Source organism: Melitaea cinxia, chromosome 18 (assembly GCF_905220565.1).
Source record: "Melitaea cinxia chromosome 18, ilMelCinx1.1, whole genome shotgun sequence".
In the NCBI taxonomy this organism is placed as follows: domain Eukaryota; kingdom Metazoa; phylum Arthropoda; class Insecta; order Lepidoptera; family Nymphalidae; genus Melitaea; species Melitaea cinxia.
The window spans coordinates 10,903,186-10,921,079 of record NC_059411.1 but is presented as its reverse complement, the minus strand read 5'-3'; the positions used below and the strand labels follow the sequence as shown (position 1 = coordinate 10,921,079).

The window sequence follows — 17,894 nt, the reverse complement described above, 5'->3', positions numbered from 1 at the left end:
TTAAACATATACAGTACCTATACATGTGTGTACTTCATAAATTTTCTTAAGCCACATATGTAGTATAAAGGTAATAACACTTCTGGTATACCTAGTAGGTACATCATTTCCATCGAAGGCTTATCATTAAACATGGCCACCACATCGTCTTGAATAATTATTTATTATTGTCTTGCATTTGAAGAATACGATAGCCCTCCTTATTACGGCTCGGAGCCAATCGTGTAATGATATAATGCGGTATCAGAGTTCCCTGCTAAGTTTTATTTATCCTTTATTTTTACCGCCTTAATAATAAGTCTGGAACGTCGAACTCGTATGTAGTTTTTAATGGATGTGTCTACATTTTTTTTTAAATATCTATATGTATAAATATACCATTTCATACTGTATAGGTGTATAATACACACTGATACAGTAGTATGTTACGGTATGGTATCCTTATATTCTTTAAATAAGAAGAAGAATAAAAATTTAAAGAAAAAACATAGCTTAGGATCAATGAATATATAAATATATATAAAATATTACTTTTTTATAGAACAAAAATATAAAAATTAACATCAATACAAAATTAAAATATTAGGAATTAAAATTTAACTCACTAGCTATTCACAATCTCAAAAAGTTGTAGATCGCAGACAATTATATTATTTTAATTGTTTGGCTTGTCTAGTCCGTAGACTAACCAACTTATTTAATCGTTCAAGCATTATTGCTTTCATGTTTTGTCTTCAAAATATAGCCAGCTTATTGAAGCAAAACATCTTTACGCACGCTCGACTTGGTCAGTACCTAAGCTGGTAAATTCGTGACGTTACGAAAAGTATCATTGGGCGAGGCGTTAATCAAGATAGAAAGATATAGATAGATAGATGTCTGTTCCTATGATAAGCAACTTAATGCTTGTGTTATAGGTAACAGCCGACTGTTATAATATTTTTTTAAATATACATAAAAATAATACATATATTAATATAAATATAAATATTACATCCTGTCTCAGGCGGGAATCGAACCCGCAACGTGCGGAACAGAAAGCAGGGCCACTACATAGTGCGCCAACGAACTAGTCGATAAAAAATCGCTAGTAGATAGAAAGAGAGAGTTACATTTCGTAAGTTTTACGTTTTTAAATAACTTATTTTAGCCTAAGTATCGAAAAACTATCTGATTTATTGCGAAAATTTTAGGAAATAATAGCAATAAAGATACTTTTTTACAAAAAAATACTAAAGATGTTGCATGTTGATGATGCACAACTTTTCCAATTACGTATCGTGTTATCGTGTATAATATTACAACGCAGGTAAAACAGGAACTTTTTAATTCTCACCAACATTCAGTAAGTTTTAACACAATGTTTAAAGTTGGTTTAAATTGCAATTCCTAATTGTATTATTTTCAATTTTCACCAAAAGTCGAGATATATAGAAAATTTATACCGATTAACTTTATAATAAAAATTTAGTTTGTTTTGTTTTCGCTTATGGCACTGTTAGGTAGATATATGAAGAAACAACACAAGAAATAATTTTGACGAAAATATTATCAATTCGAATCCCTAGGATCATACTGTGTGGCTACGGTACTAAAGAATATAGCCACCCCCTCTCTTCCCGTGGGTGTCGTAAGAGGCGACTAAGGGATAACACAGTTCCGCTACCACCTTGGAACTTAAAAAGTCGACCGGTGACGGGATAACCATCCAACTGCTGGCTTTGAAATACACAGGCCGAAGACGGGCAGCAGCGTCTTCGGTGCGACAAAGCCAGCCCTGCGGTCACCAACCCGCCTACCCAGCGTGGTGACTATGAGCAAAACATATGAGTTCACGTTATTTTTGGCGTAAACTTGTGAAGGCCTATGTCCAGCAGTGGACTGTATAGGCTGTAATGATGATGATGATGATGATGATGATGATGAATCCCTAGGGTACGGTTATTGCACTTGTTATTGTTAGGTGATGATAAAGGTAAACAAATTTGATAGGTACAAATAAAAATTAAATTTAAAAATTGGAAAAATGTTTATTCTTTCACTATTTATGTATGCCACATCTTTGCACTACAATTTAAATTAATATTATAAGAACTATATTATTTGCTTGTTACTATATTTTGGGTGTGTTCCACTTAGCGACCACAACGACCACAATGCCTTTTCTATCGTACCACCTAAGGCTCACTCGACGTCATATATGACGTTACTATTTGTGACCACATTGCGCCTACTTCACCCACAAAATTAACGTAGGTCAGAATTGACTTTCATCAAAACGAGGTGGGTATTTAAAAAAAAACAACTGTCCGTGTCAAATTGTGAATGATATCTCTCATTCGATTCGGCAAAAACGTAACGATAAATTCCCAGGAATCCATGTTTAACTAAGTTTTATTATAATCCATGCGAAATCTTTACTCACAACCCTCACAGCTGCATTTTTCACCATGCCGCCATATTGCGAGCACACAGCTGATACCGCTCAAGTCTGCGTTCCACTTATAAAATTCGCCTACAATGCTCGCGGCGTTTTTTACGTCAGTGGAACGGCAATTTCATCAGTCGAGGTCGAAAGCGTTGCGGGCCTTTAGTGGAACGTACCTTTGTACCACGTTCAATCACCTGTTTTTGACTTTGACAGTAGCGTATTTGAAAATAAGATTGATATGACAATGAATAAAACTTTGGAAAATTGCTATTAAGACTCAATACGATAAACATTTCTATAAATCCTTTTATATATTTTCTAAATATGGAAGAAATTTCTTTACAAATTTGTAATGAAATATTTTTAATAAACAAAGAAGTTTTATGTGAACATAGCGATTATTTTCGCGCCATGTTTAGCGGAAATTATGTTGAAAACCAAAAAAAAGAAGTTATTATCGATGTAAGCCATTTTAGAAAATAATATTTATGTATAAAATAGTATAAACAGGTGATGTTTACTTTTTTTTCATTCCAGATGTTAGATCCTAGCACAATGAACATTATATTTCAATACATGAAAATAGGTTTGATAGACCTCTCTGAATACTCTTTATCAACAATTGGTAGTCTAGCAGTTGCAGCAAACTTTTTACAAATAACCGAATTAATAAAACAGATCGAATACACTTTAGATATTCAAACAAATGAATCTAATTGGATAGAAATAATGACAATTGCGGAAAATTCCTCGTTTTTAAAGTTAGAACAGTTATGTGCAGCTTATGGACTATTTTCATTTAAATCTATGAAGCCAGAATATATACCGACAATTTACAAACTAGCTTGGTACTTATCTCATCCTTATTTAGATACTCAATCAGAATTAGACGTTTTTGCCTTTGGGATCGATTGGATTACACACAAAGAAATTGGAGCTGATGCGTTACTTATTATTCTCGGTTGTTTAGACATGAAAAGTATTACAAAACATGATTTAAAAGAAATAAAAAACATTATGAAAGATTATGAAAACAGTTTGGCTGCTAAAGTTGTTGATTTACTTTATGATTTATCTATTAGTGCTTGTAGTATTACAGAGAACAATTTGTTGAAACAGAAGACTGAGCTATGTCAAAAATTCACGGAGAGGGTCTGGAGTGAAACTTTAAACATAGTCAAAAATAGTAAACCACGATGTTTACAATACACACCTGTTGTACCTGTTTGGCTTCTTAATGATTCGAAACAGCAAGTACTACCACACTGTATGTATACTTTCAATGAAGATAAAGGTTTTGAAAAATGGCTAGAGGTTGCAGAGGAAAATTTATGGGGTTGGAGTGTAGTTTCATGGGGTTTAACGAAACTGGTTGTGGTTGGTGGTGAGCATGGTAGAGGCACAGGGATATTCATGAGGGATGTTAAGGTATATGATACACTGAGAAAAGAGTGGACTAGGCATGGTGTACAATTACCGCAGAGACGACATGCAGGCCTTGTTGTGGTCGATGACACGCTTTATATGGTTGGAGGTGTAGGTGGGTTCAGGTTAGTGTATGATAATGCTATCATATATTAATTCACTTTATTTATTAAATAAAAATACAATCAATCTGTTCACATGTTCATTTGTTCCGAAGGTAGATTAATGCCTGTGTTTTAGAAAACATCCAGTTGATTTAAACATTACTAGCTGCCCAGACAGACTTCACTCTGTCAAAAGTTAATAGTAAAAATGTTTTTTTAATTGTTTAGTATTTAACCCTTCCGTGGGCGTTAAGGAACATAACAAAAAATAAATTTGCTGAGAGGTCGAGCCATACTTGAGTTATGCGCTTAGCAACATTCGAAATTATTTATATAGATTTAATTTTTTTGTAATTAATTTACTTATAAATAATTTATATATAAATATATTAAATCCATAATAGGAGTGGAATCGAACCAATTACCACCAAAACAGAAAGCAAGGTCACTGTTCCAATAAACTAGTAACACTATTATTCTTGCAATGTTTACTGTAAAATTTTTGTTTATTCAACTGAGCCTTTTCCGTTAACAGAATAGTACTAGAAACAGCAATTGCATATGATTTAAAACAAAGAACATATAGAAAACTTGCAAGGTTACCAGATGCAATACAAAACCCAGCTACATGCTCTCATAAAGGAGCAGTTTATATCGCAGGACAAAAAAATATTTATCGCCATGAGGACTTAGAAAGTACAGACTGTTGGAAAAAAGTTGCTTCCGCTGAAATCAAGATGAGTTGTATTAGGTCATTTAAGGATTATATTTATTGCACACAATTTTATTTCACTAATTTATACAGGTTTAGGCCTGACATTGACGAGAAGATGGAAGTGATAACATGTTTTTCTAATCTACCAGCAACTGTTTGTAATTTAGGTAATGTATGAAAATTTAAAATCTCAATACCTAAGTAAGTTTTCTATTGTTGTATTATAAAGTGAGATTTAAATTTGGGCAGTATAAAACGAATATTAATATTTATAATTAATAGATATATAAGATTGATAATAACTTTTTTTTTGTATATTATTGATTTAAAAATTTTTGAAAAATATTAAGAATAGAATTAAGTAGTGAGAATTGGAAAAAATTTCAATAATACATAATAGTATTATTTTATATAGCCAGTTCAAGAAATCCTTGTTGAATGCTTTATGGCATTCAAATGATATAATATATTCTTTTTTTTTTTAGGTCATAAACTTTATGTATTTACTTGGATGTTATGTGATCAATCAATGTTAACAGTAGAGGAAGTCACAGGAGAAAAAGATGAGACACCTAAGGTGCTATTCACAAAAACAAATGCAACAATGCGTGTTAATGACGTGGCTGGTTCCTGTTCATTAGTTCTATCCTTACCGCCGTTGTGTATGGACCTTTCACAATATCATAAGCGATACTTAACGAGATATATTGACCTTGTGTAACGTGGGCATACCCATATTGTAGGGGGGGGGGGGGGGAAGTTTAAAAACTATATATATATGTAGCAGAAATTAAATATTCTGTTTATTTTACTGCAACTTTTTATTTACTTTCGCTACCTACATTATTTCAATAATAGCTTGCATAGTCTTTGGCTATATCTACCTAAAATTTCCTTAATGCAATCTAATAGTAGGAGATCCAAACTAAAAACTAACTTCATCCATCTGTTTAATGGGTGAAAAATATATTATATTTATTTCAGCGAAAGGGCTGACTGAAAATTCCAGGTTAGGCTGATGATCTTCCTGCCCTTATCCCACTTATGTAGGGTCGGCACAACATGTTTTCCTCTTCCATTCCTCTCTATTATTCGTCACTTCAGTGCTTACTCCTTTCTTTCTCATATCCTCACTCACACAGGCTATAAATTCAAAATTGAAAAATTAATTTATATTAGACTAAAGAATAAATTGAATACCTACTGACAGTATGAAGCCTGTAGAAAATCTAAAGGTTGGGTTGTCTATTATTTTCCTGGTATAACTACTAGGTAACTAGGTATAGACAGATATTTTCAATTATTTGGATACTTTCAACTTTATACTATAACTAACTTAATACTTTGGGTACTTTCAACCATATATTTAATAAATAAATCTTACATCAAAATGACCGCAGTTGCATTGCGAATATGATGACATAGGGTTGTCTTCTAAAAATCTGGTTTAAATGGTGGTTGCTAAATATAATATAGCCTGGCTAGGAATTTCCCAGCCAATGCTTTCGTGATTTAGCTTTAACATGCTAAAGTAGAAACGACGCCGCATTGGCGCAACGGTCACAGCACTGGTTTGTGGCTGTTATGCTGGTGGTTGCGGGCTCTATCCCTGCACATGATAAAAATTTGTTTTGTCCATACAGATGTTTGGTTGGGTCTCCCCACCGTGCCTCGGAACGCACATTAAGCCGTCGGTCTCAGTCGTTATCATTTAAACCTGATAGCGATCGTTACTCATAGTAGGGAATATATCCGCCAACCCGCATTGGAGCAGCGTAGTGGATTAAGCTCTGATCCTTTCTCTACATGAGGAAAGAGGCTTATGCCCAGCAGTGGGATATTACAGGCTGAAGCGTTAGCGTTATACTAAAATATATTTTTTTTTCCATTAAGCAGATAAAGCTAGTTCGAATCTTAGACTATAAAATATTTATTAGCTTCGTGTCAGGGTGGGGCAAATGCCCCACCTTGCCCCATTATATAGATCCAAAAATCTTTTGGAAACCAAAGGGAGTATATGGAAATGTTCCCCACAAGGATTTATTCCGTGAACGTAGACACAGTATCCCATTCGCTCCTGACAAATTTCAGACATCTTTAAAACAGATGAATATGTGGCTCTTCCTTTCTCAGAAATAAATAACACATTTTTGTTATTAATTTACATTTATTTTGACATTCATTTACAAACATATTTTATTCGTTTATTAATCTTGTACATACATTTGTACATCAAGTAAAACATTTAATATTGTTAATATTCATTCAATATGCTTTATCTCTATTTGATAGCATTTCATGCGTTTTCAATGAGACTAGTCGTCAACAATCAATAAAATAAATCTTTTCATTTCATAGGTATATATTTTGAAGCGATGGTTGACAATTAATACGTGACACTCGAGTTAACCTATTTTCAATGTTATTTACAGTGAATAAAACTTAATTAGCGAAGCAAGTATTAATCTCTTATGAAAATTAAGGCCACTTTTTATACTCTATATATTTATCATAAAGCACCATATTGTAGTATTGAACTTTGAAGATTTATATGATCTGTTTGATGGCACTATTGGTCCTATGTGTCTATCAAAAGTGGCAGTTTAGCTTAAATAATATTTATCGTCTAAAATATAAAAGCTCATTTTCAATGCATATCCTTAAAATTAATTTAATTGACATTAAACAATACAGTAAATTATAGTGATGTCGACAATGTAAGCTTTATATTAGATCTGCGTCAAAATATATTTGGCAATCGTACATTATAGAAATGGAAGCACTACTATTTAGATTAAGTTATTGAAAGATAAAACAATTTTATTTATTAAATCGATAGAAAAATACCTTCCCTAATAAACATCTCAGGACAACCTTCATTCAGGTTTAAAGACTTGTTATTTAACTTTAAATATGTATTTGTGCTGTTAATTTATAAAAAATACTTAAATAGTGGTAAAACATTTCAAAAATACTAAACGTGGATGTCAAACTTTCAAAGGCACGTTTAAAAGGCTGAACGTTCTTTTAATCTGTGCAGGCGGTGTTACCTGTTAATAAATAAATTTTATCATATTTTATATAATTTTACGTCCAACCACCAGTCAATTTGTGGAATAATTCTTCGTCGAGAGTTTGATTCGCGTCTTTCGAGCGCATTGAAAGGAAAATGTATCCCCCGATAAACTCGTGAACGACTTTACAATCGGCTGATTGTACGGAAAAGATAATGTTGCCTTCTTCGAATTGTACCATCATGTGTTTTATTTCCCAGTTTACATTCCAAGCCTGAAATAAGTATACATTTTATTATTATAATTTAACAATAAGCAAATTAATAAAACAAATTGATTAATAAACTGAAAAGCTCTGTTCCGTACCGGAACAAGATCTTCGTATTTACGTACATTTACAGGATAACATAAATTGGACAATTTCAATTGCATATTATTATTTTTTCTTTAATTGTTAATGGGTTGCTTAGCGATATATTACTGTATCCGAACGCACCGTGTTGCGCGCCCTCTAGTAAGGGCGCATGGACAGTCCCGAGAGAACCGTTGCCGCAAGCGCATACGATACTGTTACCTACCGTTTAACTCGATCGAGGATTAAAACATATATCTTTCGCTGGAGATCCGAACTGGTGTGTCCCTATGGTCGTGTTCGCCATATGAATTGGAACTATTAGTGAACTGCCGAGTCGCTGATCTGCCCGGACCGAGCCAGCTCACGTGTTGCGGCGGAGATCGGTAAGTCGCTAGTGACCCCAGTTTAATAGCGAACATAAATTTTTGTTCCTTCGAACCAGGATTATTGTCCAGCTTATGTTATCCTATTCAATTGCAGTTCTACGAACTCATATTTCAACCAACGTATTTCTTTTCGTATTTTCTTTCGCCGCCATATTTGTTACGCAAAATGCCGGACGGAATAAAGTTAGAAATATTATGTGAACAGGATATTTTCGAAAGAGATTTGATTCTCGACGAGCTTAAACGCATTTTACAGCTTGCAACCACAAATGATCAACAATTTCGTTCGCGAGCTAGTGATTTAAATTCACATCAAAGAAAATTTAACAAAATTCAAACTAAAATTGAGAAAACGCTCATTAAACACAAGCTATTTGATAAAGACGAGCATATTAAAATACGTAATGACTTTAACGATGTATATTATGCCATTATTTCGTACGTAAATAGTTTCAAAAATGACGATCTCAATCGGCGTCGGTCACTTCATCAGGACGATATTTGTCATAAAAGAAATTTACCCGTCTTGCCTTTACCCGAGTTTAACGGTGATCCTACCGATTGGCAATCGTTTTTTGATTTATTTTGTTCATTAGTCCATGACAACAGAGCCTACACGGAGACGGAAAAATTACGATACCTACTACTTTCGGTTGAAAATGAACCATATAATTTGATTAAATCACTCCCTATAACAGGAGATAATTATATTATTGCGTTAAAAATTTTAAAATATAGATATGAAAATAGGCGAATTATTGCATCGAAACATTTAGATCGTATACTTGACCTTGAAACATGTTCCGAGCGATCATATCATAGTGTACGTAATTTATTAAATGTCTACCAAGAAAACATCAGGGCGCTTGAAGTCATGGATTTTCCTGTAGACCAATGGAGTTTTATATTACTTAACATATTACTGCGTAAAATACCTATAAGTTTAAGAAAAAATTACGAACGTTCATTGTCAAGACCGTCCGACATACCAGATGTTAATACTTTAATTGAATTTCTAGAACGTGAAATATCAGCTGACGAAATCGCTATAGCTTCTTATACACAGTCCACTAAAAACTACCCACAACATATAAATAATCACCGTACGAAGATTGGTGGGAAGTCAAACGCGATACATCGAAACTCATTCAATGCAGGTGTCGCTTCAATCACAGAACAAACTGGACCTTATGTCAATAGTAATAGGGATCGATCTTGCTTGAAGTGCTCCGGTCAGCATTTAATATCTAAATGTACAGAGTTTTTAAATCTTTCTCCGCAGGATAGGTACAATTTTATTAAAAACAAAAATATTTGTTACAATTGTTTAAACGTCGGACACGATGTTAAAAATTGTAAATCGAAATTTGTGTGTCGTACGTGTCAAAAGAAACATCATAGCTTTATTCATTTAATTTCACCGCAGTCTTTAGCAGTTGTAAACAAAACTGCCACGGCTAGCGCCGTTTCGCTTCCTCTTACGGAGGATAAACAGGACGATCGCGTACATAATAATTACGCAACAAAAATGCATTCGTCGCATTCCATGGTTACGGTATTATTATCTACGGCTTTAATTGATTTATATTTAGGAAATAATAAGATTTCATCCGTTCGGTGTATAGTTGACAGTGGAAGTCAGGCTTCGTTTATAAGTGAAGCATGCGTACAACGTCTTGGTTTGCCGCGCACTAATGTTCACATACCAGTATTAGGTATAGGAGATACGGAACCATTGATGCCCAGGGGTATGGTTACGTGCGCGATTACGCCTAAAAATAAACATCATCCCGTTATTCCGGTTGACGCATTAATCTTGCCTAAGTTAATGTCAAAAATGCCTAATTTGTCTTTGCCTTATACTAAGTGGCCTCACTTAAAGGGACTTACCTTGGCTGATCCTCATTTTCATACACCCCAACCGGTTGAAATGTTATTAGGAGCGGATATACTATCCCACATTTTATTAAATAACACTATTACGGGTCCACCGGGTACACCTATCGCTATGAATAGTGTGTTCGGTTATTTACTGTTAGGGAAACTTACTTTCAATACAAACATTTCGACTCCACTCCAAGTTTGTTATAGCTCGTTTGACAACGACAACTTACAAAGATTTTGGGAGCTGGAGTCAGTGCCAGAAAAGCGGAGTTACACTCCCGATGAGGAATTATGCGAATCCTTTTTTCGAAGAACGCATAATCGAGACCTCACAGGGCGATACGTGGTCGCTCTGCCCTTCAAGGTCAACGCCCCGCCCCTCGGCGAATCTAGACAAATCGCAGTAGCACGTTTTCATAAATTGGAATATAGGTTAGAACGTAATCCCCAGCTGAAGATTGACTATCACGCTTGCCTTCAGGAGTACATTGACCTCAATCATATGGAGCTCGTTGATGATAAGCCTTCAGTTGGTGCGAGTTACTATATCCCACACCATTGTGTGATTAAGCCCTCAAGCCAGACAACACGCACCCGAGTTGTTTTTGATGCCGGCTGTCGTACGACCAGTGGGTACTCATTAAATGATGTGCTGTTCTCTGGACCTAAACTTCACCTAGATATCGTTGACGTTCTTTTAAAATTTCGTGTTTATCGTGTTGGTTTCTGTTCAGATATAAAACAGATGTTTCGTAATATATTGTTACGTGAAAGTGATAGAGATTTTCAGCGTATTCTCTGGCGTCGATCACCAGAGGAACCTTTACGTGACTATAGACTTCGTACAGTCACCTTCGGCGTCAATTGTTCTCCCTATCTCGCACTTCGTACCATCCGACAACTAGCTTGCGATGAAGGCGAGCGTTTCAAACTGGCTGCAGCTGTTTTACTAAATAATGTCTTTGTTGATGACGTCATTACGGGCGCCGACAGCGAAGCCCAGGCTCTTCTACTTCAGCAGGAGCTGATTGCTATTTGCGCAACGGCTGGGTTCGAGCTACGCAAATGGCATAGCAACTCGCAAGCGGTTCTCGCCGCAGTCCAGCCCTCAGAGTTTCATGGTGAGCGGTGTGAGAGTGTTCTTTTTTCAGAGATGGAGGGTGATAAAGGTGTGAATGTCCTCGGATTGCAGTGGAACCCCCGAGCAGACTCATTTAGCTTCAAGGTTCATGTTACTTCGCGCGATTGCACTAAGCGTGCTATATTATCTGAAATAGCAAAAATATACGACCCTCTCGGGTTATTGTCGCCGGTAACATTGTTTGCTAAGCATTTAATTCAGTTGATGTGGTTAGCGAACATTGGTTGGGACGAGCCCCCGCCTATTGATATATTAAATTCATGGACTTATTTTACTAAAGAGCTACCGCTTTTAGCATCGATTTCTTTTCCCCGTTTTATTTTTAATACTGACGACTTAGAATCTATTCAAATACATGGTTTTGCTGACGCGTCTCAAGTCGGTTACGCCGCATGTGTTTATATACGTCATGTAGGCAAGAGCGGTGATTGTAAGACACATTTAATAATGACAAAAACTCGTGTCGCACCGTTGCGTGTATGTCTTACTATCCCTCGCCTTGAACTGATGGCTGCGCTTTTGCTGTCAAAATTAATTGAAAAGGTAAACCACGTATACGGAGACAAGATCCGTTCCAGCCACATTACAGCTTGGTCCGACTCTTCGGTCGTATTGGCATGGCTTCGTTCTTCTCCGCATGAATGGAAGACTTTTGTTTCTAACCGCGTCAGTGAGATCTTGACCCGCGTACCCGCAAGCTGCTGGCGTCACGTTCCGTCTGCTGACAATCCCGCAGACGCGGCCTCTCGCGGTCTATTGCCGGCAGCATTAGTTAAGAGTGACTTGTGGTACCATGGTCCCGCATGGCTCCAACAAAGTTCCGACTCTTGGCCTATACAAAAAACGATCGTAAATACAAGCGAAGAAAAGCGCAACAATAAAGAACATCTTGATAGGTATTCATACACAGCTATGACGTATACTTTTAGCGATACGGATAGTTTTATTTCACGATATTCGTCGTTAAATAAACTTGTGTGTGTAACTGCTTTCATATTTCGTTTTTATAACAAATGTAAAAAGAAACATATTAAACAATCGCTTCCAAATTACATTACCGTCCCTGAATATAACTTTTCACTTAATCGCCTTATACTTTTGACTCAGCAGTCTGTTTTTAGTGAGGATATAAAAAATATTTCTAACAATAAATTAGTTTCGATGAGCTTACGACGTCTTACGCCATTTCTGGATAGTGACGGATATTTACGCGTGGGAGGACGCATTGACAAATCTCTTTTACCATTTAATTCTAAACATCAATTAATTTTACCTAAACGACATCCCTTAACGGATCTTATAATCGATGACGCTCACCTGGTCAATTTACACGCGGGATCTCAATTAGTGCGTTACTCACTTTTACAGCGATATTGGATTTTGTCGAGTCGCGATATCGTGCGCCAGCGCATACATCGCTGCGTACGGTGCTTCCGCGCGCGCCCCGTGCGTATGCAACCGCGTATGGGACAGCTCCCTGAATCTAGACTACGTCCAACTCGTGCCTTCAGAAGGACGTCTGTAGATTTTGCGGGTCCTTTGTACGTTCGCGCTAATAAAGTTAGGAATGCTAAAGTAATAAAGTGTTACGTTGCAGTTTTTGTATGTATGGCGGTAAAGGCCGTACATCTTGAGCTCGTATCCGAGTTGTCTGCAGAAGCCTTTCTGGCCGCCCTACGACGCTTTACGTCTCGGCGTGGCTATTGTACAGACATTTATTCAGATTGTGGAAGGAATTTTGTCGGTTGTAATAATTATTTAAAGGATTTATACGCGTTTTTACGTAGCGATCCAGTTCTAAATGTTTTAAATAAACAAACTTTGAAGCAGGGCCTTACGTGGCATTTTCAACCTCCTTACGCTAGTCATTTCGGCGGCTTGTTTGAAGCCTCCGTAAAGAGCTTTAAACATCATCTTTACCGCGTGGTAGGGACACGAATTCAAACGTACGATGAGATGCACACACTAACGTGTCAGATAGAAGCTATTTTAAATTCACGACCTCTTTGCGTATTGAGCTCGGATGCTTCGGATCCTCTCCCATTGACCCCAGCGCACTTCCTGGTAGGAGAACCCTTGACGGCGGTCCCTGATGTCTCCTTGGTAGACGAAAATCCTAATCGCCTAACTCGTTGGCGCTGGATTCAACAGTCGGTTCAACATTTTTGGAAACGTTGGAGTAAGGAGTATCTTCACGAACTCCAACAGACTAATAAATGGTTCCAAGACCGCGGCTCCACTCTCCGTGAGGGCACTGTTGTTGTGGTATGTGACGAGAATCTTCCACCTCTCCAGTGGAAGCTCGCACGCATTCACGCGCTTCATCCCGGCTCTGACCAGGTTGTTCGAGTCGTAACACTAAGAATTGGCAATACGCTTTTCAAACGTCCTGTTGTCAAGATTTGTCCTCTACCATTACAATAGTCAAAATAACTACAAACAATATTTAATAGTAAGGTTTAGTTTTAATTTGCATATTTCATAGTTAAGTTTAGTTTTAAATTACATAGAATTTTCTTTAACTCTGTACTCTTTTCTTTAAAAGACACTACGTGCTTTTAAGGTGAGCGGCATGTTCCGTACCGGAACAAGATCTTCGTATTTACGTACATTTACAGGATAACATAAATTGGACAATTTCAATTGCATATTATTATTTTTTCTTTAATTGTTAATGGGTTGCTTAGCGATATATTACTGTATCCGAACGCACCGTGTTGCGCGCCCTCTAGTAAGGGCGCATGGACAGTCCCGAGAGAACCGTTGCCGCAAGCGCATACGATACTGTTACCTACCGTTTAACTCGATCGAGGATTAAAACATATATCTTTCGCTGGAGATCCGAACTGGTGTGTCCCTATGGTCGTGTTCGCCATATGAATTGGAACTATTAGTGAACTGCCGAGTCGCTGATCTGCCCGGACCGAGCCAGCTCACGTGTTGCGGCGGAGATCGGTAAGTCGCTAGTGACCCCAGTTTAATAGCGAACAAGCTCCATTGAATTATTTAATTGAAATGAGTATTTAGAATAAATTATTTAATACAAGTAGTAAACGTCGAGAAAACAGTCTCATGTCGCAATTATATATATTATTTATAATTGTGTTAGCTCGTAAACGAAGATAACTGACTTCAATTACATTGACAAGTAATATGACGGAGCTAATCGGTAAAACAGTCAGTTAAATTTACATTATCAGAGATAGCTCAAAAACTACTCCTGAGATCTCAATGTACTTTAAAAGGGACAAGCGCTATATTTGATTTAAAAAAAAAATACATCAAAATCGCCACACTCTATAAAATGTTACAAGGTAACACACATAAAAAATGCATTCGAATTGAGATCCTCCTCCTTGTTTTAAAGGCAGTTACAAAGTATAGGCTATAATACATGTTACACTTGTCTAGTTTTATCTATATCGTAGTAAATAGTAATTTACCTTCATTGTACTGAAACGCCATGTCTTTATATGGTCCCCTGTGTTGGGATCAAGTCGCATTATACGGTTGTTAGCGATACTGATGATCTCGTCCTTGCGGTGTCCCATAAAACGGACTACAAACAACGTTTGACCGTAATCTGGCAGGTTCTGCCATGTTTTTATGTATTGCAATTTTGCCTCCAACAACGGTAGGTCCTTTACATTGGCGTGGCTTTCGAGAACGCGTTGAGTGAACTGTAAAATAGATAAGATATCTTAGATTGACGTCAAATAAGAACGTGATAACTAAGATATATTTAACGAGTTAATTAATAATACCTTTGAATATTTTCAATCATCAATTTCTAAAACATAATGCATTATTAAGACCATTTGTTTTATTTTTATGCGCATTTATTTAAAAAAGGTTATTATACGAAACGGCTGTTACACGTTTTTTATACCTAAAATATTAAACTGCTTTTAAATCACGGTGCCAAGTAATTTTCTGTTTCTCACCTTGCCCTTCAACTTCTTAAGGAAGCGTGGTGCCAGGTAGTTTTCAGGCTGTAAATGATCAAGATGAGGCAGGCTGTGTTGATTCAAGGCAGCGGCTGGTTGTGGTTTTTGTAACGCTAAGAGAGTTTTAACCGCCGCTGCCTCAGTGGTAAAGGCCGAATCAGCTAGGGATCGGCCTCTGGACCCTAGACGGCAGGCAGCCACCCATTCTGCGTATTGATCTTCCTGTGAAAATATACATTTTAATTTAATGTATGTTGATTATTGTAAAATTAAGAAACAAAAAATGTGAGCTAAGTTAGACGTACATATATAGTCTTCTAGCTCTAGTTGATCTCTTCTGGATAAACAATATTTCTTTGGCGAAAAAAGTATTTTTAGTTGATTATGGCAAACCTCAAACATATAGGTATTTTTTGAATATCATATCAAAAATTTCGCTTAAACCGAAAATAAAAAAATCATCATATCAAGAATTTCGCTCTGGCGGGTATATCGTTCTATAGCTTAATTGGCTAGAGCGCCGACACGGTAAGTCGGAGACGCGGGTTCGAATCCCGCTGGAGCGGTCAATTTTTGATATGATATTCAAAAAATGTTTAGAATCCCTAATGTGTGGGTAACACAAAAATAAAAATCGTACATATAGGTATTTGTTTTCCACCCATAGATGAAGTAAAAAAAAGTAGATAATGCGCGGCCTTTGTTGTTAGTGAAGCCACAAAACTCGGCTCCTTCAAGTAAACACACGCGCTCACGCACACATATGCATCAAACTACGCTCATTTTCATCAGTATCTCACGAGGCCTCGTACAGTAACTTTGCCTATAAAATGCCGTTCTTTTGTAATTAAATGGTGCAAAAACAATACCAAAGTGAACAAAAAGTCTGAAGAAATATCGTCTCACACGTAAATACATACAAAACTTTATATTTTTTGTTATTCCAAAATAATATTGAGGTTATTCGGAACTTATAACATCTATGCCCCGAAATGACGTACCGAGGGAGTGTTACCAGTAATTTTTATTTCCATTAGCCCAAAATGCGGGTAAGTAAATTGTAGGCAATCATAGAAAAATAATTAAGTAGAAAGTGGACATCATTATTGTGTTTTTTTTTATCGTGTGTTTTTATGTTTTACCTAAATTGAAGTCAATATGAATTTTTAACTCGTTTTTGTCTGTTTAAATTTGTGAATTAACTACTCATATTTTACTACTAAATATCATGATTTTAGGTTTCCAACGAATATTTTAATAGGAGATAGATAGAATAGGTAGCTGCTGTGCGACTGAGCTGAAATGAACTACAACGACAGCCATCCTCATCTAGTGTGGTTTGTTCAAACCATTTTGATAAAGCTGACATGTACGGTACAAAACGTGGACTTCGCAGAGTACCATCACGTATATACTACTACTTACTACTAGGTATTTTAATGTTGAATTTTTTGTTCTAGGACCTACCGGATGAGTCTTAAATTAGTCCTTAACCAAGATTCAATCTTTGATACACCTAGAAAACATAAACTAAGAGAAAAGTTAAAAAAGCAGGAACTTTATTAAAAAAAAAAAAATGTAAAAAAATTAAATCATTACAGCAAAGAGTTAGACGTCTTTAAAACAGGAACTTGCCCTTCAGAGGAATCATCAATTACTTAAAAACGCAATTTTCATTGACACAGATTTATATAATTCATTAAATCAAAACATGGCTGCAATAGATTTATTTAACAATTTGAAGCAAAAAAGGAGTAAATATATTTAAAACTATAAACAGATTTTTATTTCCGCATACCCATTTTACCTATATTAAATTAATTGTGTTTAATCCCATTTAATAAAATTTTCAGGGACTTTTTTTAAAAAGTGTCAACACTTCACTCACTCACACATATTTAAAAAAGTGGCTTCACTTTTTTGTTCTAAGTGCGTTATCTATTCTTTTTACTTGATCTATGTTTCCACCAGACCCTAATGCCAACCATTTTCCGATCCACAAAAAATAAGGGACTTGCATTAATTGTATTTTGTGTATTGTTAAGTCAAATTGAACTTACATTCTCGCATTTCAGCCACATTTCATGCATAGTGTCCTCTGCGGGTACTTCCAGTTTGATGCCATATCTACCTGAAGCGGGGTGGGCGTCTGGTGTTACCTGAAATGAAAACATTACGACTTATATTATCAAATAGTTTTTATATTGAAACCCTTGTTTGATCATGATAATGACTTATCTGTCCCTCCTCTTATAATATCTTATAATAAATGTAACTATTAATATAATATACATTCTTTGACGGTTCGCATGAAAGTGGACATAAGGTGCCAATCAAACCACTAATTGCAAATTCATGCGACGTTTCGATCCTTTATTGGATCATCATCAGGCATCTTTACACGTAGCAGTCAATCGACATCTCTTCATTAAAGTTCTTTTATTATGTAAGATTCGAAATCCAAATGCATTATATATTATTTCTAAGTTACG

General features: G+C 36.0%; 2 protein-coding genes across 2 annotated transcripts; one reads left to right on the top strand and one right to left on the bottom strand.

Moving 5' to 3' along the window:
* The first annotated feature begins 2,625 nt into the window (after nucleotides 1–2,625).
* LOC123662198 (kelch-like protein 3) lies at nucleotides 2,626–5,486 on the top strand. Its single transcript, XM_045597078.1, has 4 exons — nucleotides 2,626–2,893; nucleotides 2,969–3,981; nucleotides 4,496–4,842; nucleotides 5,161–5,486. The coding sequence occupies exons 1-4, from the start codon at nucleotides 2,756–2,758 to the stop codon at nucleotides 5,394–5,396; spliced, it is 1,734 nt and encodes a 577-aa protein (XP_045453034.1). The 5' UTR covers nucleotides 2,626–2,755; the 3' UTR covers nucleotides 5,397–5,486.
* Nucleotides 5,487–6,822: 1,336 nt separating this feature from the next.
* LOC123662204 (unc-112-related protein-like) lies at nucleotides 6,823–17,562 on the bottom strand. The gene is made up of 4 exons (XM_045597084.1): nucleotides 17,463–17,562; nucleotides 15,400–15,624; nucleotides 14,899–15,135; nucleotides 6,823–7,963 (listed from the first exon to the last, which is right to left on the bottom strand). Exons 1-4 carry the CDS (start codon nucleotides 17,490–17,492, stop codon nucleotides 7,763–7,765), a joined length of 693 nt encoding a protein of 230 aa, XP_045453040.1. The 5' UTR covers nucleotides 17,493–17,562; the 3' UTR covers nucleotides 6,823–7,762.
* Nucleotides 17,563–17,894: the final 332 nt, after the last annotated feature.

What these genes read in the sequence shown, in the direction of transcription:
- LOC123662198 (XM_045597078.1), top strand. Translation starts at nt 2,756, where the DNA reads ATGGAAGAAATTTCTTTACAAATTTGTAATGAAATATTTTTAATAAAC. An exon ending in AAAAAGAAGTTATTATCGAT is followed by an intron (nt 2,894 to 2,968) that starts GTAAGCCATTTT and finishes TTTTCATTCCAG; the next exon opens with ATGTTAGATCCTAGCACAAT. An exon ending in GGAGGTGTAGGTGGGTTCAG is followed by an intron (nt 3,982 to 4,495) that starts GTTAGTGTATGA and finishes TTCCGTTAACAG; the next exon opens with AATAGTACTAGAAACAGCAA.
- LOC123662204 (XM_045597084.1), bottom strand. Translation starts at nt 17,492, where the DNA reads ATGCATGAAATGTGGCTGAAATGCGAGAAT. An exon ending in TGTGGCTGAAATGCGAGAAT is followed by an intron (nt 15,625 to 17,462) that starts GTAAGTTCAATT and finishes ATATTTTCACAG; the next exon opens with GAAGATCAATACGCAGAATG. An exon ending in GGCGTTTCAGTACAATGAAG is followed by an intron (nt 7,964 to 14,898) that starts GTAAATTACTAT and finishes TACTTATTTCAG; the next exon opens with GCTTGGAATGTAAACTGGGA.